Source organism: Scyliorhinus torazame, chromosome 14 (genome assembly GCF_047496885.1).
Source record: "Scyliorhinus torazame isolate Kashiwa2021f chromosome 14, sScyTor2.1, whole genome shotgun sequence".
Lineage (NCBI taxonomy): Eukaryota > Metazoa > Chordata > Chondrichthyes > Carcharhiniformes > Scyliorhinidae > Scyliorhinus > Scyliorhinus torazame.
The window spans coordinates 135,941,795-135,969,577 of record NC_092720.1 but is presented as its reverse complement, the minus strand read 5'-3'; the positions used below and the strand labels follow the sequence as shown (position 1 = coordinate 135,969,577).

Genomic DNA, 27,783 nt, shown 5'->3' with positions numbered 1-27,783 from the left:
AGGGGATTTTCACAGTAACCTCATTGCAGTGTTAATGTAAGCCTACTTGTGGCACTAATAAAGACTATTATTATTAAAAGATGTGGCACACTTTCAGTGAACAAAATCTCAAAATACTTTTTCCAATTTTGCATTCGCAGAGTTTATTTTCTTGGTGTACTTTAAACTAGTGATAATTTAGCTTTATTCTACAATATTTTATCCCCTCAATATATGATTATACCCTTAAACCCTGCCTGGCAGTATGTGAAGCTCTTTAATATTTTATCAAGTTCACTCCCATTACATTGAGAATCAGTTTTATTGTCCTCTGTAGTGTTTACTGTATAATGCTCAAAACTGTTCATATGGTTTCACCAGGCCATAGAAAAGGCCTAAGCAGAACTATACTAATGCAATTATAATTACTGGGAAGACAATGCAGTTCTCAAAAATACTTTATTTGACAATATAACCATCATTACATAATCTAGAAAATACAGATATACATTACTATCATTTTCTTTTTTTAAAAACTTTACTTTTTTGTTTACAAAGGGAACAGCCACATTCTCCAATCTAAAAGGAATTATGAGCAACTATACAACAGAGGATGAAACAAAAATCAACAGTGAGGAATCAGTGTCTGAATTATCTGATATACCCATGGTTTAGGTCAGCCTGGGTTCTTCCATATACAGCCCTGGAAATAAAAAAAATATAGGTGGCTCCTTCATGATTCGTTATCCCTTTCAAACAAGCTGATTCAGACAGAAAAACAGGTAGCATCCATCGCCCCGCTCGCTGTCTCCTCACTGTCCAATGTGACAGAGTACTTTCTTCTGAAGAATGTACACAGTGATCAACTAAAAGCCTGTCGTACACAGAATATCCTTCGTAGCAAGGTCCGAAACATCTTGCTACACAGATTGTGAATGGCTCATGGATTAAATTTGATGTATTAAAGTGCTTTTAGACTGGCCTGTAAAATAGTTCCCATCTAGGAAGTGGATACTATGCTGTTTCCCCCTTTTATAAAATGTCCCTCAGTTGCTGATCTTTGTTATGTAATATCGAACCCCAGAAATGATGGCGTGCAAACAGGCAGTGGGCAAGGTGGAGTATGTTGTGTCCACTTTGTAGTTTCTGTTTATGTTGCATGAACATATAGCCTGAAACCAAAAACGTTGATCCACATAAGTGTAGATCTACAATGCGGTCTGTTCCCTGAACGTTGACCGTTTACACAAATGACTTCTGCATTGCACGATGAAACAAAAAATTGTAAGAAAAGTGATCATTTCAAGAAATGTCAAGAACAAAACTTGCTCCAATATGCCACTAATGTGATGCAGGTTACTCTCACTAAAGTTCTCAAACTTAACTGTGCTGCAGGAGAGATACTGTTGGGTGAACAGCAATCACCCAAGTGAGAGCTCAGTAGTTTTTCAGAGAGAAAAAAAGAATAAAAGCTATATCTCAAACAGAATGTACAACCTCATTCAAACAGCAAACTTGTTTCTCTTTTCTTCCTAATACATTGCCCTCCACGATTCAATTGGATTATACCAGGACTAGATACTAAATCCATCTCATTTTAAAATTTGTTCTATTTGCTACACATTTGGCAATACCAGCAGAATTGTATGTGTGGATAGGACACGCTTCCTACCATTCATAAACATTCAACACAAGAGAACTAAAGAAAATACAAGGCTAAAATTCTGAAAAATATTGGCCATGAGTTAACATGGCAAAACCATTTTCCCAGCCAAACATCTTGAGATTGTGATTACATAATGCAAACTATGGACTGATGTTGGCTGTTGCAAGTATTGATATCTCAGTTTCTCAAAACTATTTTTGGTAGTTAATGTTCATGTTTGAAAGTGGATAGTGTACTTTCCTGAACAACTCTTCTTGCTTGCAGTTAAAATGTCGACTAAACACTAAACTGGAAACCGGTCCCAGGCTTTACCTAGACTATAGGTCAAATTGGTTCACTGTGGCATTCTCTCTCACTGTGCAAAGCACCCCAAGCTCCACAAGAGTGTCTTGGCACCCTAGAACTGGTCAGTGTACATTTTTCAATCATAGATAACACTGAAGGACGATGTTGTGAAGATTTGATCAATGACACATTTTCAAACATGGTCTGTCAGTTCAAATGTATTTGCAGCAGCGATTAACAAAATCTGAAATAGGAATCGCAGCATTTCCAGTTAAACAGCACTCAAACATTAAAAATTCAGGAACAAGGAATGGCTATTTCACCCATCCAAGCCATTCTTTTGTTCACCATATAATGAAATTCAAATTTATTTAAAATAACCCTAATATTTTTCTTTCATTACCCTGGATGTAAATGATTGTAAATATTTATTATTTTGAGTAGAACTTTTCCTCAATATCGGTTCTGTTTACTTCTCTTTTCCATTGATCCCCCCCCCCCCCAATCTTTGGCATATTTTCATACATTACATAATCTGTACAGTACCTTATATGCAGCATTTAGTATTTAAATACTTTGCTCAGTCCATGATTAACTATCTTCTTTCTAGACAGTAAATCATTATTTATTTTTTGCTGATTTTTCTCATTGTGGCTAGACTCTTTTATACCTGGTATCAAGTTGTCTTGCTTTTCCAGTAGCCTTTGAAATAATCTTTTGTAATATAGCGACCAAAACTGTACACAACAGCATGGTGCATTGTAAACAAGGTGACGAGTGAAGCTATCAGCAAGTGGGTGCTATATGAGGTTTATGTCAGTGGGCTCTCGAGGTGTCAGCAACACCTGACAGACACAAGTCAAATAAGATTCACTATAATTCACACAATCTGTATTTTGGTATTTAACAGGTCAGTGTTGGCACACTGTATTTCTGATCTTGTAATGGACAAGTGGATAGATAAACAGGAGTTACGGCCAGTGCCATGCACTTCTCATTCATCATTGGTTTGGAGAAACCCGTTATGTGGTGAGCACCATTTCCCATCCATATCGCTTTGGAGTCATGGTGACTCCAAGATTACCTGCCTGATCAGAGCCAAATCCCACCCTCTGTGGCACCCTTGGTGACCGGTTGCCTGAATCAGGTCTGCAGCACTCCAGTGCACTATTAGTGACTGATGAGCTGGATCTGAAGGATACGCCAGCCACTGGCAGCTTAGATTCATTTTATCCCACCTCACTGAGGCAATGACTTCCTGGGTAGTGTGGTGCCATCCAAATAAGCAGTATAGCGTTCACCTGTGCTTCTCAATGATAACCATGATTTACGCTGGTTACTTTCCAGCCATACTCTTGCACACAGCTGGGAAACCCATAACCTTCGGTTTACAAACATGTACCAAAGCTCTCTGGACTGGGATAAAAGTGTCTCTCAAAAGGATTCAAATTTGCACTTCTGTGAAACAAACAGGCTAGATTTTTCAGGATCTCAGTCCCAAGACCCTTAGACAAGCTTAAAGGTTCCCACACGTTGAACACACTCAGGCGATGACAAAATAAACTGCGAGAAGTGTCAGGCCATGTCCAATTGCCTCACAAATTTATCATTCGATCATAGGAGACAACCCGACTCCTGAACTTGGATCCATAATGCAGAATCTCTGAACTCCAGAGATACATATAGTTTAAGCCTTCATATTGGTAATATCAGCCACATAGAGTCCCTGTTTATTCACCATGGCAAGACTGACTTCATATTATTCTTCAAGAAAAAAAATTGGTGTATGTTTATTTTGGTTTAAAATCTTCCTTCAATACTGAACAGGCAGAAGCATTCTTAAAACATTCAATTCCGTGTATTAAAAAAGATGTGGTATGAAAAATACACACCAACAGCAGTGGTTTAAAATAAAATATTCCGTCCCTTTGGGTTGTAGACCCTGTGGGTTACAATTTCCACTTCTGAGATATTTTCCAGGGTTTGCAGCCCTGCCATATAATCCTTTCAATGGATAGTCCTTAATGAAAATATCACAATGCTTCTATAAGTCACAATATTGCACGATAAAATGGACATTCCCATTCTCTTTAAAACATTTTTTTTGTGCCAAAGTATAAAGGTATTTCTTACTATCACAACCATATATATTATTTTGCATATCACAAAACAGTGCGCCCCACATAATATCAAATTTCTGTTAACATCAACTTCACAGAGGCAGTCATTTCCTTTCTTAAAGCAGCTTTGGTCTCGAGTAACACCAAATCCCTGTCAACAGTTGCCACCGTGTGGTCATGTGCTGTGTTCCACATGGGCTCCATATAACTGCAACCGAGATACATATCTAGTGCCTTCCTGGGACCACGGAAAGCAGTGGTTACAATGGTAAATGCTATCTTTAGTATCCAGTGAATTACAACATTTTGAAAAATTCCTTTGAGAGCTGTGTAAATCCCAGTTTCAAGGTACCGGTATCTCTAGGAACGAAGGGAGCAAGAGTAATCAAGTTACTAAAGCCAATGTTTTATTGCGGTACTTTCAATACGGTGGCTTCCAAAAAAAAAATAGTTGGGTTGCGTATTTCCACAATGTTCTCTAACTTTAACAAGGACCCCTGTACATTCTCACATATCATTTCCATTTATTAATGGCACTGACAGGCCTAATCACGTTGACCCTGAAATAATTCAATAACTATCGTGGACCGTGCCAGCTTATTGAGCTGCAGATGCACCTTCAATGTCCAAAAGCGGTTTGTGTGCCTGGATATGATATATCAAAACTTCAATTGGTTTCATTGAACCGATCTTAGGAGTGAAATAAAAAGGCCCCTCCCCACCCACCCACCCCAGACACAAATTAGGGAAGGTTAAACAAAATTTCAACAATTTGAAGACACAAGAACAAAAAACACAACTTGGAGGCAAGTGAGCAGGGAGTAGCTTCACTTCTTTTTCCTTTCCTGGATACATCGTGGGCAGAACCTGTACATAAACAAGAACAGAGAAGTAAACAGGCAGTCTTCACCATGTGCTTCACAATGTTATTCTTTCAATTCCTTAAACTCTTCCTTCCCATCTTCTAAATTGAATTATTGTGACTCATCCCTCCAAAGCCTAGCCACGGAAAGCACAACTAAAGGTCTTGTTGCAACACTCGAATCTGTGTGAATGATTGCACTTTGCTGTTGCTTTTGTGTGAATTAACACAATGTCGAGAACTCTGATTTATCCAGGATCATAGCTATCACCACTTCCGGAACCAACGACAAACCAAACACCTTCTGCCTACAGGATCATTCATCTGTCACAACACCTTGCTTTTACCAAGTGGAACTGTGAAATACTTGTGCTGGCCAACCTTACCATTTTCCTTTCGGTTTTGTTGCGAGGTCCACACAGGCAAAGTGAAACCACTCAATTGGGCACTATTGATAATAAAGCAGAAATGAACTGATTAATCCCACAGTCACCCACATCAAACAACTGTCATATAGCTACAACAACCACCAAACAGAATAACTTTTAAATCTCCACTTGTTCATACAGCTGAACTCAAGTTAACAGTTTGGAGCTGCAGTTTAGCTACAAGTGTAGCTTGTAGTGTCAAGTCCCTGGAATTAAGTGAGTATGCTACAGCATCTACTGCTGATACTTAAAGCACCAACGATAATGAATTGTAGCTGTTCGGTGGTTGGCAGTCAAGTGAGACCTTGGAGAGGCTAGAAGTGACCTTGCAGTACATGGTTATATCTACTGTTGAGATCAGCACAGCTGACTTTGGAACTCGATCCCTTGTTCATGCACTTGGATTAGGGATAGATGTATCATGCAGAGGGCAATTAAATCAAATAAAAACTATTGAAAAAAAAAAAAGAGGCAGGAGAAGGGGAATTTGTGCAAGAAAAACTGGGCTGTGATACCATGTTTACAAACTGGTCAGGTTCCAGCCACTCCCTCCACCTAAACCTTACATAAAGAACATTTCCAACAGTGAATTTTCAACTCAAGGGGTGATTTTTCAAAATAATATCAAGAATACTCAATGTACAAATATGGAGTTACTTTATAACCAAAGGCAGCTTAAACTCATAGAATCTACGGCACGGAGACAGGCCGTTCAGCCCAAACTGGCCCATTCCAAGGAGACAGGCCCTTCAGCCCAAACTGGCCCATTCAAACGAAAAAGCCCATCTAAGCTAACCCCATTTGCCTGCATTTGGCTCATATCCCTCTGAACCTTTCCTATTCATGTATCTGTGCAAATGCCTTTTAAATGTTGTCAATGTCCCTGCCTCAACCACTTCCTCTGGCAGCTCATTCCACATACCACCTGTGTAAAAGGGTTGCTCCTCAGGTTCCCATTAATTCTTTCCCTTCTTAAACCTATGCCAGTTGTAGTGTCACAGATCTGGCTATTTCTGCTTTCACCTGAACGGTCTTCCCCCGAATAGTATCCAAAACGGTATACTTGTTTACGAGGGGAATGGTCACAGGGGACTCCTGCACTCTCTGCCTGCTCCCTTTGCCTTTCCTGGTGGTCACCCAGCTACTCTCTGCCTTCACCTTAGGTGTGAACACCTCACTAAAACTCTTATCTATAGTGTTCAGCATCCCTGATGATCCCAGGTGCATCCAGCTCCAGCTCCCGAACTCCGTCGTCTCCCAGGAGCTGCAGCCAGGTGCACTTCCCACAGGTGTAGTGATTAGGGACAACAGAATTCTCCCTGACCTCCCACATCCTGCAGGAGGATGATATCACTGCCCTCATTGCCATCCCAACTGCAGCAAAACTAAGAGGAATTATCCGAGACTACCTGTACTCTACTGAGACGCCACATGCCAAAGTCTCTTGAGCCAAAGCCTTACCACTTAAGCACTCTGCTGCAAATTTTCTATTCTCTCCCTCCCTTTATCTTTCTCTTGCTTGTGATCCTCGCAGTGACTGGTTTTTTTCACCTGATTCACCTGAGGAAGGAGCAGCGCTCCGAAAGCTAGTGACATCGAAACAAACCTGTTGGACTTTAACCTGGTGTTGTAAGACTTTGTACTGGTTTTTTTTGTTAGAGGAAGAGGGAGGGAGGCAAACACTGAATTAGTGTTTGGGGTTTAACTGTCCCTTGACAACAGCTTCTCCACAAACCACTTTCTGGAAGCACTGACCGCCCGATGCAAATCTTGCCCGCAACAGCCAATCACCGTCATCACTCTGCTGGACGCTTGCCTTCACTCGAACATGGAGGGTGTCTTGCTGAGATCCACATTTTGGAAGCACTGATCGCCGCCCGATGCAAATCTTCCCCACAGCAGCCAATCAGCATCGCCACTCTGCTGGACGCTGTGGCACTTGTTGGTGCTGAATAGAGACATGAAGTTCTTGCAGCCTAATACATGCTCCAAGGGACAGAGGGACATATGAAATAGGAGCAGCAGTCCATTCGGCCTATCGAACCTGCTCCACCATTCAATTAGACAATGAGTGATCTTCTACCTCAATGCCATTTTCCCACACTATCCCCATATTCCTTAAAGACTTTATTAATTAGAATCTATTGATCTTGGTCTTGAACATACTCAATGATCGAGCCTCCAGTGTTCCAATATTGAGAATTCCAAACATTCACCACCCTCTGAGATGAAGAAATGTCTCATCTTGGACCCAAATGGCCTACCTCTTATTCTTGAAACTGTGTCCCCTGGTTCCTGACAATCGGCCAAAGGAAATGCCCTTTCTGCATCTATCTTGTTGAGCCCAGTAACAATTTTGTATGTTTCAATGAGATCCCCTCTCAATCTTTTAAACTCTAGAGAACATAGACCCATCTCATAGGAAAATCCTACTATCCCAGGAATCAATCTGCTGAAGCTCGTTGCACTCCCTCAATGGCAAGTATCTCCCTCCTTCATTCAGGAGACCAAAATTGTATGCAATCCTCTAAGTGTAGTCTCAGCAAGGCTCCATACAATTGCAGCAAGACATCTTTACTGTACTCAATTCCTCTTGTAATAAAGGCCAAAAAGGCCTTTCAAATTGTATGCTCTACCTACATGCTAGCTTTCAGGTGATTCATGAACAAGCACACCCAGACCACTTTTGCCATCAACACATCCCAATGTCTCACCATTTAAAAAATATTCTGTGAAAGAGTTAGAAATCATACAGGTTTAAATTAAACCTAACGGGCTCCTGCTTGCTAGCTGGTAAATTCTCTTATATTAATTAATAATAATCTTTATTAGTGTCACAACTGACTTACATTAACACGGCGATTAAGTTTCTGTGAAAATCCCCTGGTCGCCACTCTCCGGCACCTGTTCGGGTACACTGAGGGAGAATTCAGAATGTCCAATTCACCCGACAAGCATGTCTTTCAGGACTAGTGGGAGGAAACTGGAGCACCCGGAGGAAACCCACACAGACACCGGGTGGAGCACATGCAGACTCCACACAGACAGTGACCCAAGCCGGGAATCAAACCTGGGTCCCTGGCACTGTGAAGCAACAGTGCCAACCACTGTGCTACCATTATAGCAAGGATGTAGTCACACAGCTTGCACACAAAAATTCAATTCATCATTATGCAGCTGCAGCTTGTGTGCCTTACAGAAACATTGGACAATGGGATGGAAGTATCACAGCTCAGGCTTTTCTTTATTTTCTTTATGTCCAGTAGTTAGTCGATAAGTGGATTCAAATACATGCTTTGTGATATTATAATACGTACGTGCCATGATTATGATTGTTAATTATACTCATATGTAATGCATTATGTAATCCTAATCATCAGTTGTGAATGGACATAGATAATCTCTAAACAAATGTATTCTTTTGATTTGTGTGTTTCCCAAGTAATTAACATGCACCAAAATATAATTGCCCTGTATTCCCTATGATCGGGGAGCTGGCAAGCCACCGAGTGGATGCTTAGCTCCCCTGCTTGTAGCTAGTATAAAGTTCTTGAACTGAAACTCCCTAAGTGTCGTCTGCTCAGTTGGGGAATGAGGACCACTATAGTCGAATTGGCATGAAACTCCTGCAACATTCTGTATTTCTGTTTAGCCCACCAAAGTGGATAACTTCACATTTTTTCACATTATATTCCATCTGCCATGTCCTTGTCCACTCACCTAGTCTGTCTAAATAGCATTGAAGCCTCTGCAAACTCCTAACAACGCACATTTTGCCTCGTTTTGTATCAGCCGCAAACTTGGAAATATTAAATTTGATCCCCACATCCAAATCAATGATATAGAGTTGGAATAACTGGGGCCTGTTCCTTGCAGTACCCCACTACTCACAGTCTGCCAACCTGAGAATAACTTGTTTATTCCCAATCTCTTTTCTGTCCATTAACCAATTCTCAATTCACACCAGTATATCGATCTACATCAGTATATCAATCCCATGAGCTCTAATTTTCTTTACTAACCTGAGGGGGACCTTATCGAAAGCACTTCTGAAAATCCAAATACGCCAGTGGTTCTCCCATATCTATTTGGCTATTTACATCCTCAAAAAGGAGTTTGCACATTTTCCCCGTGTCTACGTGGGTCTCACCCCCACAACTCAAAGATGTGCAGGTTAGGTGGATTGGGCATGCTAAATTGCCCCTAAATTGGGAAAAAAAATAATTGGGTACTCTTAAAATTTATTTAAAAAAAATAAATCCTCAAAAAAACCAGGGTTGTCAAATATAATTTCTTGTTCATAAATCCACGATGAGGGGCGGCACAGTGGTTAGCATTGCTGCCTCACAACTTAATGGACCTAGGTTCAATTCCGGCCTTGGGTTACTGTCTTGTGAGGAGTTTGCACTTTCTTCCCGTGTCTGTGTGGGTTTCCTCCGGGTGCTCGGGTTTCCTCCCACAGTCCGAAGAAGCGCAGGTTAGGTGGATTGACCATGCTAAATTGTCCCTTCATGTCACAAAAATGTGTAGGTTAGGTGGGATTATGGGGTTACGAGGATAGGGCGGAGGAGTGGTCCTATATAGAGTGCTCTTTAAGAGAATCGTTGCAGACCCGATGGGCCACATGGCATCCTTCTGCACTGCAGGAATTCTATGGATGGCTCAACCCAATCTAATCATTGTTTTCTAAGTGTTCAGTTATCATACCCTCTCTGCTGATGTTAGGCTAACAGGTCTCTCTCCTTCCTTTCTCTCCTTCCTTTCTTAAAAAGGTTACATTTGCTACCTTTAAATCTGCAGCAATCATTCCAGAATCTATAATATTTTGGAAGATGACCAGCAATGCACCCACCATCTCTAGTCATCTCTTTTATCACTCTGGGATGTAGTCAATCATGTCCAGGGGATTTATCAGCTTAATTTGTCCAGTACTACTTTTTTACTAATACTAATTTCATTCAGTTCCTAATTCCTGCTTGTCCTTTGGTTCTCTAGTATTTCTGGGAGGTTTCTTGTATACTCCATAAAGTATTTGTTTAGTTTATCAGCCATTTCCTTATCAGCCATTATAAATTATCCAGTCTCTGCCTGTCATGGGCCCACATTTGCCTTTGCTATTTTTATTCCATTTCACATACCTATAGAAAAGTTTTACAGTCCATTTTTATGTTTCTTGCTAGTTTACATTCAGATTCTATTTTCTCTTTCTTTATCAGATTCTTGATCCTCCATTGCGGAATTGTAAAATGCTCCCAATCCTCAGGCTTACTATGTTTTAGCAACTTTATGAGTCACTTCCTTTGATCTAGCACAGTAGAATCACTTTTCCTGGTGAGTTTTTGTGCCTCAAAGGAACGTAAATTTGTTATGAACCATGCAGTAACTTTTTTAATACTCATCCTTGCCTGTCTACCGTCATACTTTTTTATGTAGTTTTGCAATCTGCCTCTCAAAGTCAACTTTTCCTTCATACCTTAGTAGTTTCCTTTGTTTAGATTTAAGAACCTAGTTTCAGATTAAATTATATCACTTTCAAACAATGTAAAATTCTATCCTATCATGGTCACTCTTCCCTAAAGACTCCTTTACAACGATATTATTAATTTCATAATACTAGATCTAAAATACGCCATTCCCTAGTTGGTTCCACAAGAAACTGATCTAGAAAACCATCTTGTGTACATTCCCGGAATTTGTCCTCAACATCATTAGTGCTAACTTGGTTTGCCCAATCTACATGTATATTAAGTCCCCCGTGTTTACTGTATTAATCTTGATGTGGAGATGCCAGCGTTGGACTGGGGTGAGCACAGTACGAAGTCTTACAACACCAGGTTAAAGTCCAACAGGTTTGTTTCGATGTCACTAGCTTTCGGAGCGCTGCTCCTTCCTCAGGTGAATGAAGAGGTCTGTTTCAGAAACACATATATAGACAAATTCAAAGATGCCAAACAATGCTAGGAATGCGAGCATTAGCAGGTGATAAAATCTTTACAGATCCAGAGATGGGGTAACCCCAGGTTAAAGAGGTGTGAATTGTATCAAGCCAGGGCAGTTGGTAGGATTTCGCAGGCCAGATGGTGGGGAATGAATGTAATGCGACATGAATCCCAGGTCCCGGTTGAGGTCGCACTCATGTGTGTGGAACTTGGCTATAAGCTTCTGCTCGGCGATTCTGCGTTGTTGCGCGACCTGAAGGCCGCCTTGGAGAACGCTTACCCGGAGATCAGAGGCTGAATGCCCTTGACTGCTGAAGTGTTCCCCGACTGGAAGGGAACATTCCTGCCTGGTGATTGTTGCGCGATGTCCGTTCATTCGTTGTCGCAGCGTCTGCATGGTCTCGCCAATGTACCACGCTTCGGGACATCCTTTCCTGCAGCGTATGAGGTAGACAACGTTGGCCGAGTTGCACGAGTATGTACCGCGTACCTGGTGGGTGGTGTTCTCACGTGTAATAGTGGTATCCATGTCGATGATCAGGCACGTCTTGCAGAGATTGCCATGACAGGGTTGTGTGGTGTCGTGGTCACTGTTCTGAAGACTGGGTAGTTTGCTGCAAACAATGGTTCGTTTGAGGTTGCGCGGTTGTTTGAAGGCAAGTAGTGGGGGTGTGGGGATGACCTTGGCAAGATGTTCATCGTCATCAATGAAGTGTTGAAGGCTGTGAAGAAGATGACGTAGTTTCTCCGCTCCGGGGAAGTACTGGACGACGAAGGGTATTCTGTCGGTTGTGTCCCATGTTTGTCTTCTGAGGAGGTCAGTCCGGTTTTTTGCTGTGGCGCGTTGGATCTGTAAAGATTTTATCACCTGCTAATGCTCGCATTCCTAGCATTGTTTGGCATCTTTGAATTTGTCTATATATGTGTTTCTGGAACAGACCTCTTCATTCACCTGAGGAAGGAGCAGCGCTCCGAAAGCTAGTGACATCGAAACAAACCTGTTGGACTTTAACCTGGTGGTGTATTAATCTTGTTATATGCATCTCTAATTTCCTGATATATATACCGTGCCCAATATTACTAATGCTGTTTGGGTGGCATATTATAATTCCCACCAGGGGGACTTCCGGTGACGGCGGGCGGGAGGCGGCCGCACAAAGAAAAGCTCCCGCTCGGGAACGGCATTTTCGGGGCTTTAAGCCCAGTCCCAGGGTCCACGGAGGCGGCAGAAGCAGGTAGAAGGCACGGAGGAGGTACTGTGAAGACACAGGAGGGAAAAAAACCCAAAGAAAAATGTCGAGGGTGAGCAAAAAAACGGCCGAAAGAAAACCAGCTGGAGGTCCGTCGGGGAGTGGAAAGGTCACCGCGGGATCACCAGGAAAAATGGAGGCTGGAGCACCAGGGAAGGCCGCACTGCTTACGGCTGAAGAAATAACCAAGGTGATGGCTGCGGAATTTGAAAAGCAGTTGGCGCAGATTGCGAAATGCATGGAGACGGTGAGGAAGGAGATGAGGGAGGTTTTGAGTGTGCTGGTGGAGGAGGCGGTTTCCCCGGTGAGGACGGAGGTGGCGAGCGCAGTGGCGGAGGTGCGAGAGCAAGGGGAGGCGCTGAAGGAAGTGAAGGAGATGTAATTGCAGCACGGTGATCAACTTTCCTCGATGGGGAAAGAGATGCGGAAGGTGATGGATACTAACAAGGATCTGCGAGGAAAAATGGAAGACCTGGAAAATAGATCCAGGCGACAGAACTTGAGGATGGTGGGGCTGCCCAAAGGAGTTGAAGGACCGAAGCCGACTGAGTATTTTGCCGCGATGCTGGCAAAACGATTGGGGGAGGGGGAGGACCCCTCCCGATATGAACTGGATCGGGCTCATCGGTCGTGGAGGCCTGTACCAAAGGTGAGTGAGCCGCCAAGGGCAGTGACTCTGTGCTTCCGTAGGTACAGGGTGAAGGAGAAGGTCCTGAGCTGGGCCAAGCAGAAGCAGGGTGGTGCAGTGGGCTGAAGCTGGTATACGTGTATACCAGGACTTTACGGTGGAGCTGGCAAGGAGGCGGGCTGCCTTCAACCGGGTGAAGAGGGCACTGTACATTAGCAAGGTGCGGTGCGGCATTGTATATCCAGCGAAGTGGAGGGTGACTTAAAAGCTCAGGGACATTTATTTTGGAACGGCGGAATCTGTGTAAGATTAAGGGTGACTACGGGTAATCCCTGATTCCTTTTTGTCATTTGTTTATGTAAACATGCGGGTTGAGGTTTGGGGGTTGGTGGGTAGATGGGATCGTTGTTATTATGGGGACTGACATATCTTGCTGATTATTGTTTATTGTTGATGAATGTAAATGTGGGAGAAAATGTGAAAATGGAGGAGAATAAAATTTTAAAAAAAAAATAAAATAATTCCCACCAGGGGGTGGAGGATAGTTGCGAGTGGTGTGGGAGGGCCCAGCCAATCACATCCATAAGTTTTGGTTCTGCCTGAAGTTGGAGAAATATTGGGGGTCGTTTTTCAGCACCATGTCCAAGGTTCTGCATAAGGAATTGGAGCCGGGTCCCCTGGAGGCCATATTCGGGGTGTCAGACCTGCGAGAGTTGCAGATGGGTGCGGGGGCAGATGCTTTAGCTCGCAGACGTGTTCTGTTGGGGTGGAGGTCAGCTTCTCCCCCCTCAGCGTGGCTGGGGGATCTAATGGAGACCCTGTATTTGGAGAAGCTGAAATTTTCTCTGAGAGGGGATAAGATGAGGGGTTCTACCAGAGATGGGGTTTATTCGTCTTACATTGTGGGGATCTGGTTGCCATCAAGAGGGGGGGGGCGGGGGGTTGGCACATTGCAGTTGGGTTTATTTGTTGCAAAAATGTTAAAATTTGACAATTTGAATAAAAATATTTTTAAAAATACAATCTCCAAACCTGCCCAGAAAACACCCCCAGCAACAACCTCCCCCCTTCACCCACAATACAAAAACCCCACAACAAATGCCCCTAACAATTCACGTATTTGTTCGTCCCCAATCAATGTTTCTTTACAAACTCATCCGCTTCGCCTGGCACATCAAAGTAGTATTAAGTCACTTGAAGACGGGCCAGGTACACTTCACCGAATCGCACATAACTTCTGGACAACATGGCCGTGGCCTTGATCATTTTCTAGCCAGCTACGCTCCCATGTCCTGAGCAGCATGGCAGCATGGTAGCACAAGTGGATAGCACTGTGGCTTCACAGCGCCAGGGTCCCAGGTTCGATTCCCTGCTGGGTCACTGTCTGTGCGGAGTCTGCACGTTCTCCCCGTGTCTGCGTGGGTTTCCTCCGGGTGCTCCGGTTTCCTCCCACAGTCCAAAGACGTGCAGGTTAGGTGGATTGGCCGTGATAAATTGCCCTTAGTGACCAAAAAAAGGTTAGGAGGGGTTATTGGGTTACGGGGATAGGGTGGAAGTGAGGGCTTAAGTGGGTCGGTGCAGACTCGATGGGCCGAATGGCCTCCTTCTGCACTGTATGTTCTATGTCTATGTCTATGATGGCATGGAGGAGACTCGATGGAGGAGACTCGATGGTCCTACCCCTACCTCAGGCCTGTTTCTTGTCTTGATACATGTGGAACCTGATGATGATCGCCCTTGGTGGTCCCCCAGATTGGGGCTTCTGACTTAGCGCTCGATGGGCCCGGACTAATTCGAGAGGCGATGGCAATCACGCCTCCCCACCACCTTCCCAAACATCTTGAACATAGGATTTGGGTCCTCCAGACCCTCTTGTCAGCGCAATGATTCTTAAATTTTGCCACCTGGAGCGGTTTTCCAGATCATCTACCTTAGTCTTCAAGACTTTATGTGTCTCAGCCATCAACGTCATCTTCGCCTCCAGGTATGGATTTGCTTTATCTTCTTATTTCTGTACTCACTAGCAAGTGGCACTGTGAGTAATTCTGAGATTACTGACTTTGAAGTCCTGCTTTAATCTCCCTAAGCTCTCAATAATCTGCTTATCACAGCTTCTACTATACTGTTGGTACCGATGTGGACAATGGCCTTTGCCATTCACCCTCCCGCATAAGAATGTTTTGTAGCTGCTCAGTGGTCTCCTTGACTCTGGACCAGGGGGAGCAACATGCCATCTAGGAATCTCTCCATTATTGCTCTCCCATTCATCTTCCTCCCTCCTGTGCAATTGAGCCACCCTTGGTGCCATGGATTTGACTCTGACTGCACTCCTGAGGATCCATTGCCCTCATTAGTATCCAAAATGGTAAACCACTTAGTGAGTGAGATGGACTGAGGGGACTCCTGCACCACCCTGCCTGGTTCTCCTAGACTGTCTGGAGATCACCCATTCCCTCTCTACCTGCAGTTTAACCACCTCCCTAAATACACTATCTGATTACTTCAGTCGTCGCTCGAGCTCCGAAGTGCAAGTTTCTGCACATATGATTGTCTGGGCTACAGGTAGTGTACACGACTTCCCACTTGTTACATGATGGGGATTTCATGCTGCCCAATCAAGTCTTAACTTTATTCCACAGACTATTTATTATAGATGGGAGACTAGAAACCTAGACCCCATTGCTCCTTGATAAGCTTTACTACTACGAGTAAATCTTAATACCACTAATAAAACCACACAATCACAACTAAATCACCTGGGTTTTGAAAGTGAAATGAGCAAAACATTCACCAACAAATCACTTAAGCATTCCTTGTGTTGTCAGTTCCAAATGTTTCTCAGAATGGGGCTGATTCGTGGACTGATTGCCCAGCTCCTTTAAACTTGTCCACTGCTCTCCGCGCCCATCTGAACTCAAAAGTTAGGGTAGCTACTTACGTGAACAGAACCTTCTCCCTCACTGCACTGAATTCCATTCTCATACTATTCTGTGTGCAGCACTCAGTGACCAGTCTTCGCATTTGCTTATTTCAAGACCATTGCGAGCAAGACAGGTCTATTTATATTAACCAAAATTCTACAGAGATGATGCAGCACTCATCTCCGAGTGTCGAGAGAACATGCCAGAGAACTCGAGAATCTAATTCAAATGAGCTATCTAATTAACTACAGTAGCTGCCTCTCTTGTCGGGAGGTTGTTGGGTTTCTCCCCACTAGGACAAAAAAAAAAAGTAAATTATAGTTCATTTCTAAATGCAAATTAGAGTAGATTTTGTAAAGAGATTAAGCCTTAAAATTCTCTCACCCACCAGATTTCTAAGTTCCTTCTGTGACTAGCTGTGCTCAGTGACCAGCTGCTTTGTGCTTGCTTACTTTTTAGTCATAGTTCAATAAATCTTTACACAGAAATAAGTATCAACAACTCCCTTCACCCAGCTCTACTAAATAGGAATGGTATTTAATAGTGTATTAATAAGAAAATAAAACAAAACACCAGAAATATACTTACATCTGGGTTATCGCAGCCTATCATTTCGCCATAAGAAACCTGGTGACACAGACAGTAGGTGGGTTCATTGGGGTCAACTGGCATGTCCAACACATCAGATGGGTGCATTTTCAAAACAGAATCAGAGTATTCTGGCCTAGAGAAGGAAAAGTAAAGTGAGTTCTAGATACAAGCTTCTTGCAGGCTTCTTTATGCCCCCCTGCAGCGAGAAGCCAAAAGCTTAATGTCTGAAACCTCTAAGCTTGAGGACTGGCTAATCTAAACTACTACCTCAAATACAGAACTCTACCCACTGCCCCTGCTTCCTTCTGTTCTCAAATGAATGAAAGCAATCCAACATTACAGAAAATTAAACTTGGACTTCTATACAACCTTTCATGATCTCAAGACATCCCAAAACACTTTACAACCAATGAAGTACACTTGCAGAATAGTGACTATTGAAATGTAGGAAACCTCTTTGGATTGTGTTAACAAATCAATTTCAAACCGGTCTGGTAATGTGGGTGAAGACAATTTTTTTTTTTGAATTTTATCTTTTTTAAAAAATATATATTTTTTGAAATTTTTTTCCCTGAGCAACATTTTTCCCGCTTACAAAACAAGCGAAACGATAACAGTAACAAAACAGAAATTTTTAAACTTTTTAACAATAATAATAATAATAATATACAAGTAATAAAACCTCGTACTCTATTGACCTATACTCAACTGAGCCTCCTCCCCCCCCTCCCCCCTGGGTTGCTGCTGCTGGTCATCCGTCTTCCCTCTAACGTTCCCCGTCGAGAAATGGCTGCCACCACCTGGTGAACCCTTGAGTCGATTCTCGAAGGGCAAACTTTATCTGCTCCAGTTTAATAAACCCCGCCATATCATTTACCCAGGCCTCCAGTCCGGGGGGTTTCGCCTCTTTCCACACGAGTAGGATCCTGCGCCGGGCTACTAGGGACGCAAAGGCCACAACGTCGGCCTCTTCCGCAACTCCAAATAGAGCTAACCCCCAGCCTGGTTTGACCCGGGCCTTCACCACCTGCGAAATCACTCCCGTCACTCCCTTCCAATACCCTTCCAGTGCCGGGCACGCCCAAAACATATGTGCGTGGTTTGCCGGGCTCCCGCCACACCTCCCACATTTGTCCTCCACTCCAAAGAACCTGCTCAATCTTGCCCCCGTTATGTGTGCTCTATGTAGCACCTTAAATTGAATCAGGCTAAGCCTGGCGCATGAGGAAGAGGAATTTACCCTGCTTAGGGCATCAGCCCACATACCCTCCTCTATCTCCTCCCCTAATTCTTCTTCCCACTTTCTTTTTAGTTCGCCCACCGACTCCTCCCCCTCTTCCCTCATCTCACTATAAATCTCTGACACCTTGCCCTCTCCGACCCACACCCCTGAAAGCACCCTGTCCTGTATCCCCTGTGTCGGGAGCCGCGGAAATTCCCTCACCTGTTGTCTAGTAAACGCCCTCACCTGCATATATCTCAAGAAATTCCCCCGGGGTAACTTATACTTTTCCTCCAGTGCTCCCAAACTCGCAAAAGTCCCATCTATGAATAAATCTCCCACCTTCCTAATTCCCAACTGGTACCAGCTTTGAAATCCTCCATCCATTCTTCCTGGGGCGAACCTATGGTTGTTCCTGATAGGGGACCCCACCAGGGCTCCCCGCACCCCTCTCTGTCGCCTCCACTGTCCCCAGATATTCAGTGTTGCCGCCACCACCGGGTTCGTGGTGTACTTTTTCGGTGAGAACGGTAGCGGCGCCGTCACCAGCGCCTCTAGACTCGTCCCTTTACAGGACCTTCTCTCCAGCTTTTTCCACGCCGCTCCCTCACCCTCCATCATCCATCTACGTATCATTGCCACATTGACGGCCCAATAATAATCTCCCAAGTTCGGTAGTGCCAGTCCTCCTCTGTCCCTACTGCGCTGAAGGAACCCCCTCCTTACTCTCGGAACTTTCCCTGCCCACACAAAGCTCGTAATGCTCCTATCTATTTTATTAAAAAAGGTCCTGGTGATTAAAATAGGGAGACATTGAAATACAAATAAGAACCTCGGGAGGACCATCATCTTAATTGCTTGCACCCTGCCCGCCAGCGATAAAGGCTGCATGTCCCACTTCTTAAAGTCCTCCTCCATTTGTTCTACCAACCGTGTCAGATTATGTCTGTGCAAGGTTCCCCAGCTCCTAGCGATCTGAATCCCCAAGTATCGGAAGTTTCTTTCCACTTTCCTTAGCGGTAAGCCTTCTATCTCTCTACTCTGGTCCCCTGGATGTATCACATATAATTCACTCTTCCCCATGTTTAATCTATACCCCGGAAATTCCCCGAACCTCCTCAAGATTCGCATAACCTCTGTCATCCCCCCCGCTGGGTCCGACACATATAGCAATAGGTCATCCGCGTATAACGAGACTCGGTGTTCTTCTCCCCCTCTAGTCACCCCTCTCCATTTCCTGGAGTCTCTCAGCGCCATGGCCAGAGGTTCAATTGCCAGCGCAAACAACAATGGAGACAGCGGGCATCCCTGTCTTGTTCCCCTATATAATCGGAAATACTCCGATCTATGTCGACCTGTAACTACGCTTGCCATCGGTGCCCCATAAAGTAGTCTAACCCAGCGAATAAATCCGTTCCCAAACCCAAACCTCCTTAACACTTCGCATAAATATTCCAACTCCACCCTATCAAATGCCTTCTCTGCGTCCATTGCCGCCACTATCTCTGCCTCCCCCTCCACTGAGGGCATCATTATCACCCCTAATAGCCGTCGCACGTTAACATTCAATTGTCTCCCTTTTACGAACCCTGTCTGGTCTTCGTGCACCACCCCTGGGACACAGTCCTCCATCCTCGATGCCAGCACCTTTGCTAGCAGTTTGGCGTCCACGTTCAATAGTGAAATAGGTCTATAGGACCCACACTGCATCGGATCTTTGTCCCTCTTCAAAATTAGCGATATCGTCGCCTCCGACATTGTCGGGGGTAGTGTCCCCCCTTCCCTGGCCTCATTGAACGTCCTCGCCAACAACGGGGCCAACAAGTCCGCATATTTTCTGTAGAATTCCACCGGGAACCTGTCCGGCCCCGGGGCCTTCCCTGCTTCCCAGTCCCTTAATAACCTCGTCCACCTCAATCGGCGCCCACAGGCCTGCCACCGCCTGCTCCTCCACTTTCGGGAACCTCAACTGGTCCAGGAACTGCCGCATCCCCTCCTCTCCCTCTGGGGGCTGAGACCTATACAGTTCTTCAGAAAAGGTCTTAAACACCTCATTTATCTTTCCTGCCCTTCGCACAGTGTCTCCCCTTTCATCCCTAATTCCTCCTATCTCCCTCGCTGCTGCCCTCTTTCGCAGTTGGTGCGCCAACAGGCGACTAGCCTTTTCCCCATATTCATACCTCCTCCCCTGTGCCTTCCTCCACAGTACCTCCGCCTTTCTGGTGGTCAGAAGGTCAAACTCGGTCTGGAGTCGTCTCCTCTCCCTGTACAGCTCCTCCTCCGGGGTCTCTGCAAATTCCCTGTCCACCCTTAAAATCTCCCCCAGTAATCTATCCCTTTCCTTGGCCTCTGTTTTCCTTTTGTGGGCCCCAATAGAAAACAGCTCTCCTCTGACCACCGCTTTTAGTGCTTCCCAGACCACTCCCACAGGGACCTCGCCGTCGTCATTGACCTCCAGGTATCTCTCGATACACCCCCTCACTCTTGCACACACTCCCTCATCCGCCATCAGTCCTACATCTAATCGCCAGAGTGTTCTCTGCTCCCTGTCCTCTCCTACTTCCTGGTTCACCCAATGTGGGGCATGATCCGAAACCGCTATGGCTGAGTATTCAGCTTCTTCCACCCTAGAGATCAACGACCTTCCTAAAACAAAAAAATCTATCCGGGAGTACACTTTATGGACGTGGGAGAAGAAGGAATACTCCCTAGTCCTGGGTCTAAGAAATCGCCATGGATCCACTGCCCCCATTTGGTCCATAAACCCCTGAAGTACCTTGGCTGCTGCCGGCCTTCTTCCAGTCCTTGAGCTGGATCTATCTAGCCCCGGGTCCAGCACCGTATTGAAGTCCCCTCCTAAAATCAAATTTCCTGCCTCCAGGTCCGGAATACACCCCAGCATCCGTCTCATGAACCCCGCATCGTCCCAATTTGGGGCATACACATTAACCAACACGACCTCCATTCCCTCCAGCCTACCACTCACCATTACATATCTACCTCCACTATCTGCTACGATGTTCTTTGCTTCAAATGCTACCCGTTTCCCCACCAAAATGGCCGCCCCTCTGTTCTTTGCGTCCAGTCCTGAGTGGAACACCTGTCCCACCCATCCTTTCCTTAGCCTAACTTGGTCCGCCACCTTTAGGTGCGTCTCTTGGAGCAGAACCACGTCTGCCCTTAGTCCTTTCAAATGCGCGAGCGCTCGGGCCCTTTTTATCGGTCCATTCAGGCCTCTCACGTTCCACGTGATCAGCCTCACTGGGGGGGTACCTGCCCCCCTCCAGTGTCGACTAGCCATTACCTTCTCTAGGCCAGTCCCATATCCCGCCTCCGCGCTCCCGCTCGCTCCCCCAGCGTCGCATTCCGCCCCCGACCACCCTCTCTTTAGCCATTTCCTTTTGGATTTCCACAGCAGCAACCCAGTTGTCCCCTTCCCCCCTCCCCCACCCCCCGCTCGATCCCTATCTAGCTTGATTGCTCCCCCCATATCACTTCCGTAAGTCAGCTGACTTCAACTGACCCCAGCTACTCCTGCTCGCTCCTCGGCCCCCCCGGTGTGAGGGAACTCCCATCCGCCTTGCGCCTGTTTTCCCGCCTTATTCTTTATGGCGCGGGAACATCCCTTTACCTGATCCGCCTCTTATGGCGCAGCTCCCTTTCCCCTCCCCCTCTCCTTCCCCATTCTCTGACTATGTCCCGCCTCTCCCCGCTCACCGGCGCCCACATTTCCCCAGTGTCCCCCCCCTTCCCTGTTTACTTCTCGATTAACTTTCATCATCCCATTAACAAAAACGATAATAACAACAATAACAGTTCCCTGCAGCATCAGTCCCTCAGTTCCTGTCCAGTTTCTCTTCATTGATGAAGGACCATGCTTCCTCCGCCGTCTCGAAATAATAGTGTCTCTCCTGATGCATGACCCATAGTCTTGCCGGCTGCAGCATCCCAAACTTCACCTTCCTTTTGTGCAAAATCTCTTTGGCTCGGTTGAAGCTCGCCCTCCTTCTCGCCACCTCCGCACTCCAATCCTGGTAGATCCTTACCACCGCATTCTCCCATCTGCTACTCCGCACCTTTTTAGCCCATCTCAGGACCTCTTCTCTGTCCTTAAGGCGGTAGAATCGCACGATTATCACCCTCGGTGGTTCTCCCGCTTTTGGTCTTCTCGCCGGGATCCGATTTGCCCACTCCACCTCCATGGGGCCCGCAGGGGCCTCAGCACCCATCAGTGAGCTCAGCATCTTACTTGCGTACGCTCCACAGTCCACTCCTTCCACACCCTCCGGGAGACCTAGTATCCTAAGGTTCTTCCTTCGCGCTCCATTTTCAAGGGCCTCAATCCTATCAGCACACTTTTTATGAAGTGCCTCGTGCGTCTGAGTCTTGACCGCCAGGCCCAGGACCTCGTCCTCAATACCTGATACCTTCTGCTCCACCACGCGAAGTTCAGTCTCCTGGGTCTTTAAAGTCTCCTTAAGCCCCTCAATTGCCTGTAACAACGGGGTCATTACCTCCTTCTTCAGCAGGTCCACGCACCGTCTCACCACCTCGTCCTGTTCAGGCCCCCTTGAAGACAATTTTTTAATCTACATCACTGCATACATTGGTTTGGCCTAAAAGGTCGCAAAGACATGGGATCAGTTCATTCAGACTGTGATCCAGTTATGCAATGTCAAGTAAACCTCTTCATCAGTCTTGCAGTTTGTATGATGTTCAACATCAGTACCCTGCTGCTCCTGAAAAGGCTGTCACTTCCTCCTTGCTGACAGAAGGCCAAACAAACTCGTCACATGGCTTGCACAGAACAAATCCATACTTTGAAGAAGTGTGCAAAATATAAAATGATGAATTTCATCTCACGCCCAATATTTCATAGTGAATGTGCACCTGCTGGTAACTGCACCGACATTATGGGATTGTGCAGGGATGGTATCGGGGAAAGATATTAAAATGAAAAAGATCAACAATTCTGTTTATTTTAAGTCAAACATCCATCCTACCCTGCTTTCTGCTTCTTTTTCTTTGGTATATCATCATCAGATCCACGTCTGCCACGACCCCGAGACGCCCTTTTGTCTTTCTGGCCTCTGCCTTCTAAAAACGGAGAGAAAGAGAGGCACATTAGATGCGTAGAAAGTAGAGTGTATAGGTAGCTCAACTTTTCAGTTAGTTTTAGCATTTTGAGTTTCAACTCATCTTTTTCTCCTGTTGCCAGGAGGGTTCGAACTTATTCTACTGCCTCCTCTTAGGGAATGGATATTTTCTATGTCACATGTATAGCAAAGGGAGGAGTTTTCCCTGGACACAATAAAAACTGAAAATGCTGGAGATACTCAGCAGGTCAAGCAATATCTGTGGAAAAATAAACAGAGTACATGTTTCAAATCAATAACCTTTTGTCAGAATAGAGAAAGGCTAGAAACATTAAACGTTTTAAGCAAGTGAAAGGTATGCCTGTCAGAGAAACAATAAATTGGAAGGTATGTGATAGGGTTGAAGACAAGTGATTAATTGACAGAAGAGTTGGTGGTGCAATAGTCGGGATGGAAGTGGTCGGGAGCAAAAATGAAGGCATATCAGGAGTGTTGATATGGAATTGCATCGTGTTTGACAGGGTTTAGGGCAGCACGGTGGCGCAGTGAGTTAGCACTGCGGCCTCACAGCGCTGAGGTCCCAGGTTCGATCCCGGCTCTGGGTCACTGTCCGTGTGGAGTTTGAACATTTTCCCTGTGTTTGCGTGGGTTTCGCCCCCGCAACGCAAAAATGTGCAAGCTAGGTGGACTGGCCACGCTAAATTGCCTCTCAATTGGAAAAAATGAATTGGGTACTCTAAAATTTTTTTTTTTTTTTTTAAAAAAGGTTGACAGGGTTTTCGATTGTGTCTGTTCCATCCTGACCCTTCTGCTCTTGCCCCTTCCCCTCCCTCCAGAACTATGACAGGGCTCCCCTTGCACCCCCTTTCCTTCCCACCAACTTCCACTCCCCCAGCCTCTGTATTCAACAAATCATCCTCTGCCATTTCTTCCACCTCCAAACACACCTTTCCCTCTCTTCTTTTTTCAGCATTCTGGTGGAACACCAGAGTCCACTCTTCAACCCTTTCCAACACCTTTCCCCTTCCTATTATTGCGATCCCGGACCAGACACCAACAGTGGCTAGGATGCTGGCCAGAAACCGATTGTGAGGAAAGGATTCCTTGCTCCAGGAGTTAATTTCACAAAATAGGGATATGGTATATTGAAACAAACTTTATTTCTAAGATAATATTAAAATATCTTTAACGTCACACACGAAAATAGCTAACACGAAAATAGCTAACAATTATCCCTTAAACAATGCTAATCAATGCAGTGACACAATAATCCTTAACCAATATCTTTATTTCCACTCAAAACAACAAAACCATCTCCGATAAAAGCAAATTACTGCAGATGCTAGAATCTGAAACGAAAGAGAAAATGCTGGAAAATCTCAGCAAGTCTGGCAGCATCTGTAGGGAGAGAAAAGAGCTAACGTTTCGAGTCCGATTACTCTTTGTCAAAGCTAACAGACAGGGAAATATTTATACTGTGGAGTGAGAATGAAAGATAGTCACAGCCACAGAAACCCAGGGAAACCGGGTGCTAATGGTCACAGAAACCAAGGGGAAAGAGTGCTAAAGACTGGGTGATCGCTTTGCTGAGCATCTTTGGTCTGTGCGCATTCAGGTTCCTGAGCTTCCTGTTGCTTGTCACTTTAACACAAGACCCTGCTCCCATGCCCACATGTCTGTCCTTGGCCTGCTACAATGTTCCAGTGAACGCAACGCAAACTGGAGGGACAACATCTCATCTTCCGGTTAGGCACGTTCCAGCCTTCCGGCCTGAACATCGAATTCAACAACTTCAGATGATCAGCTCTACCCCACCTTGACCCATTTGTTTTCATTTCATTTTAACTGTCTTTTACTATTTCTTTCTTAATATACATTTAATTTCCCCCCCAATCTTATCTACCTTTCCTTCACCTTTTTCCTCTTTGCTTCCCCCTTCCCCTCCCCCCACACCTACAGTTCATCCTCCGATGTTAGTTTCCCTGCTGTTTGACCTTTCACATCTTTTGTCCTCTCTGGAGACTGCCATTAGCACTCTTTTCCCTTGGTTTCTGTGGCCATTAGCACCCGCTTTCCCTGGGTTTCTGTGGCTATGACTATTCTTTCATTCTCACTCCACAGTATAAATATTTCCCACTTTCTCTGTCTGTTGGCTTTGACAAAGAGTCATCGGACTCGAAACGTTAGCTCTTTTCTCTCCCTTCAGATGCTGCCAAAACCATCTCCGATCCCAAACCACATTTAAATACAGTTAGCACTCAGGAATACTTGCTGTGTAGAAATGTCTTGAATACTCCACTTTGAGATGAGAGGTTTTTTGAGACTAAGAAGACCTGACACCCTGTCAGAATAAAGCAGAATCTCTTGCTGTATTTCTTTAGAAACCTTCTCAGCTCACCTTCCAGTCAAAAATTTACTTTCTGATAACCAGAACACGTGACTGCTTCAACCCCATACTGCTCCCATTAACTACATATTCTTGCTGTACACCGTGGGCAGGATTCTCCCCTACCCGGCGGGGCGGGGGGCACCGGCGCCGAAGAGTGGCGTGAACCACTCCAGCGTCGGGACGCCCCAAAGGTGTGGAATCCTCCGCACCTTCAGGGGCTAGGTCTGCCCCGGAGAGGTTTGCGCCACGCCGGCCGGCGGGGAAGGGGCTTGGCGCCACGCCAACTGAGCCGAAGGGCCTCCGCCGGCTGGCACAAGTTGGCGCATGCGCAGGAGCGCAGCGTGTACTGGCGTCTTCGCAGCGCATGGGCTGGGGGGTTCATCTCCACGTCGGCCATGGCGGAGGAACAGCAGCCGACACGGAGGAATAGAGTGCACCCAGAGCACAGGCTCGCCCGCAGATCGGTGGACCCCGATCGCGGGCCAGGCCACCGTGGGGGCACATCCCAGATCCCCCCGTGCCCCCCCAAGGACCAAGGAGGCCGCACGTGCCGTCAGGTTCCCCCGGAAAGGACCTACTGTAATTTATGGCGGCGGGAATGGCCAAAAACGGGCGGCCACTATGCCCATCGCGGACTTGAGAATCGCCGGGGGGGGGGCGCTGCTAGCGGCCACCAACCGCCGCGATTCCGGCCCCCGCCAAATCCCCGGGGCCGGAGAATTCGGCAGCCGGCAGGATTCACGCCGCCCCCCCCCCCCCCCCCCCCCCCGGCGAATCTCCGACCCGGCTGGGTGTCGGAGAATCCCGCCCCATATCTCTAATTAACTACTGCACAGGAAACCCTCTTAATATAAATTGAAGTTCATTAGCCCTAACTTTTACAATGCTTTAATTGCACCTCTGGCTCTAAAACTCTAGCTGTCTTGCAAACCAGAATTTTTAAAAACACGACTGCAACAGTCACATAGAACAGTACAGCACAGAACAGGCACTTCGGCCCTCAATGTTGTGCCAAGCATTGTCCGAAACCAAGATCAAGCTATCCCACTCCGTCATTCTGGTGTGCTCCATGTGTCTATCCAATAACCGCTTGAAAGTTCCTAAAGTGTCCGACTCCACTATCACAGCAGGCAGTCCATTCCACACCCTAACCACTCTCTGAGTAAAGAACCTACCTCGCACATCCCTCCTATATCTCCCACTCTGAATCTTAGTTATGCCCCCTTGTAACAGCTACATCCACCCAAGGAAATAGTCTCTGAACGTCCACTCTATCTATCCCCCCTCATTATCTTATAAACCTCAAATCGCCACTCATCCTCCTCCGCTCCAAAGAGAAAAGCCCTAGCTCCCTCAACCTTTCCTCATAAGACCCATCCTGCAAACCAGGCAGCATCCTGGTAAATCTCCTTTGCACCGTTTCCAATGCTTCCACATCCTTCCTATAATGAGTTGACCAGAACTGCACACAATACTCCAAATGTGGTCTCACCAGGGTCATGTACAGTTGCAACATAACCCCACGGCTCTTAAACTCAAGCCCCCTGTTAATAAACGCTAACACACTATAGGCCTTCTTCACGGCTCTATCCAGTTGAGTGGCAACCTTCAGAGATCTGTGGACATGAACCCCAAGATCTCACTGTTCCTCAACATTCCTCAGAACCCTGCCGTCGACCCAGTAATCCGCATTCAAATTCTTTCTACCAAAATGAATCACTTCGCACTTATCAGGGTTAAACTCTATCTGCTATTTTGCGGCCCAGCTCTGCATCCTATCAATGTCTCTTTGCAGCCTACAACAGCCCTCCACCTCATCCACTACTCCACCAATCTTGGGTGTCATCAGCAAATTTACTGACCCACCCTTCAGCCCCCTCCTCCAAGTCATTGATAAAAATCACAAATAGCAGAGGACCCAGCACTGATCCGTGTAGTACACCGCTGGTAACTGAAAATTTTCCATCCACCACCACCCTCTGTCTTCTATGTAACAGCCAGTTACTTATCCAATTGGCCAAATTTCCCTCTATCCCACACCTCCTTACTTTCTTCATGAGCCGACCATGGGGAACCTTATCAAACGCCTTACTAAAATCTATGTATACGACATCAACTGCTCTACCTTCATCTACACACTTAGTTAGCTCCTCAAAGAATTCAATCAAATTTGTGAGGCAAGACCTACCCTTCACAAAACCGTGTTGACCATCCTAGATTAAGCTGCATCTTTCCAAATGGTCATAAATCCTATCCTTCAGGACCTTTTCCATTATCTTCCTGACCACCGAAGTAAGACTAACAAGCCTATAATTACCAAGGTCATTCCTATTCCCTTTCTTGAACAGAGGAACAACATTCCCCACTTTCCAGTCCTCTGGCACTATCCCAGTGGACAGCGAGGACC

The 27,783-nt window shown here is 45.7% G+C and overlaps 1 protein-coding gene across 1 annotated transcript in view; it reads right to left on the bottom strand.

Moving 5' to 3' along the window:
• Positions 1–419: 419 nt before the first annotated feature.
• LOC140390067 (inhibitor of growth protein 5-like) overlaps positions 420–27,783 on the bottom strand; it is a 41,175-nt gene continuing 13,811 nt past the window's right edge. The window contains exons 5-8 of the mRNA XM_072474937.1: positions 22,895–22,988; positions 16,667–16,802; positions 5,299–5,360; positions 420–4,917 (exon numbers count right to left, since the gene is read on the bottom strand). Of these exons, the coding sequence (XP_072331038.1) occupies positions 4,878–4,917; positions 5,299–5,360; positions 16,667–16,802; positions 22,895–22,988 (332 nt within the window). The 3' untranslated portion in view covers positions 420–4,877. The remainder of the gene's footprint in view (positions 4,918–5,298; positions 5,361–16,666; positions 16,803–22,894; positions 22,989–27,783) is intronic.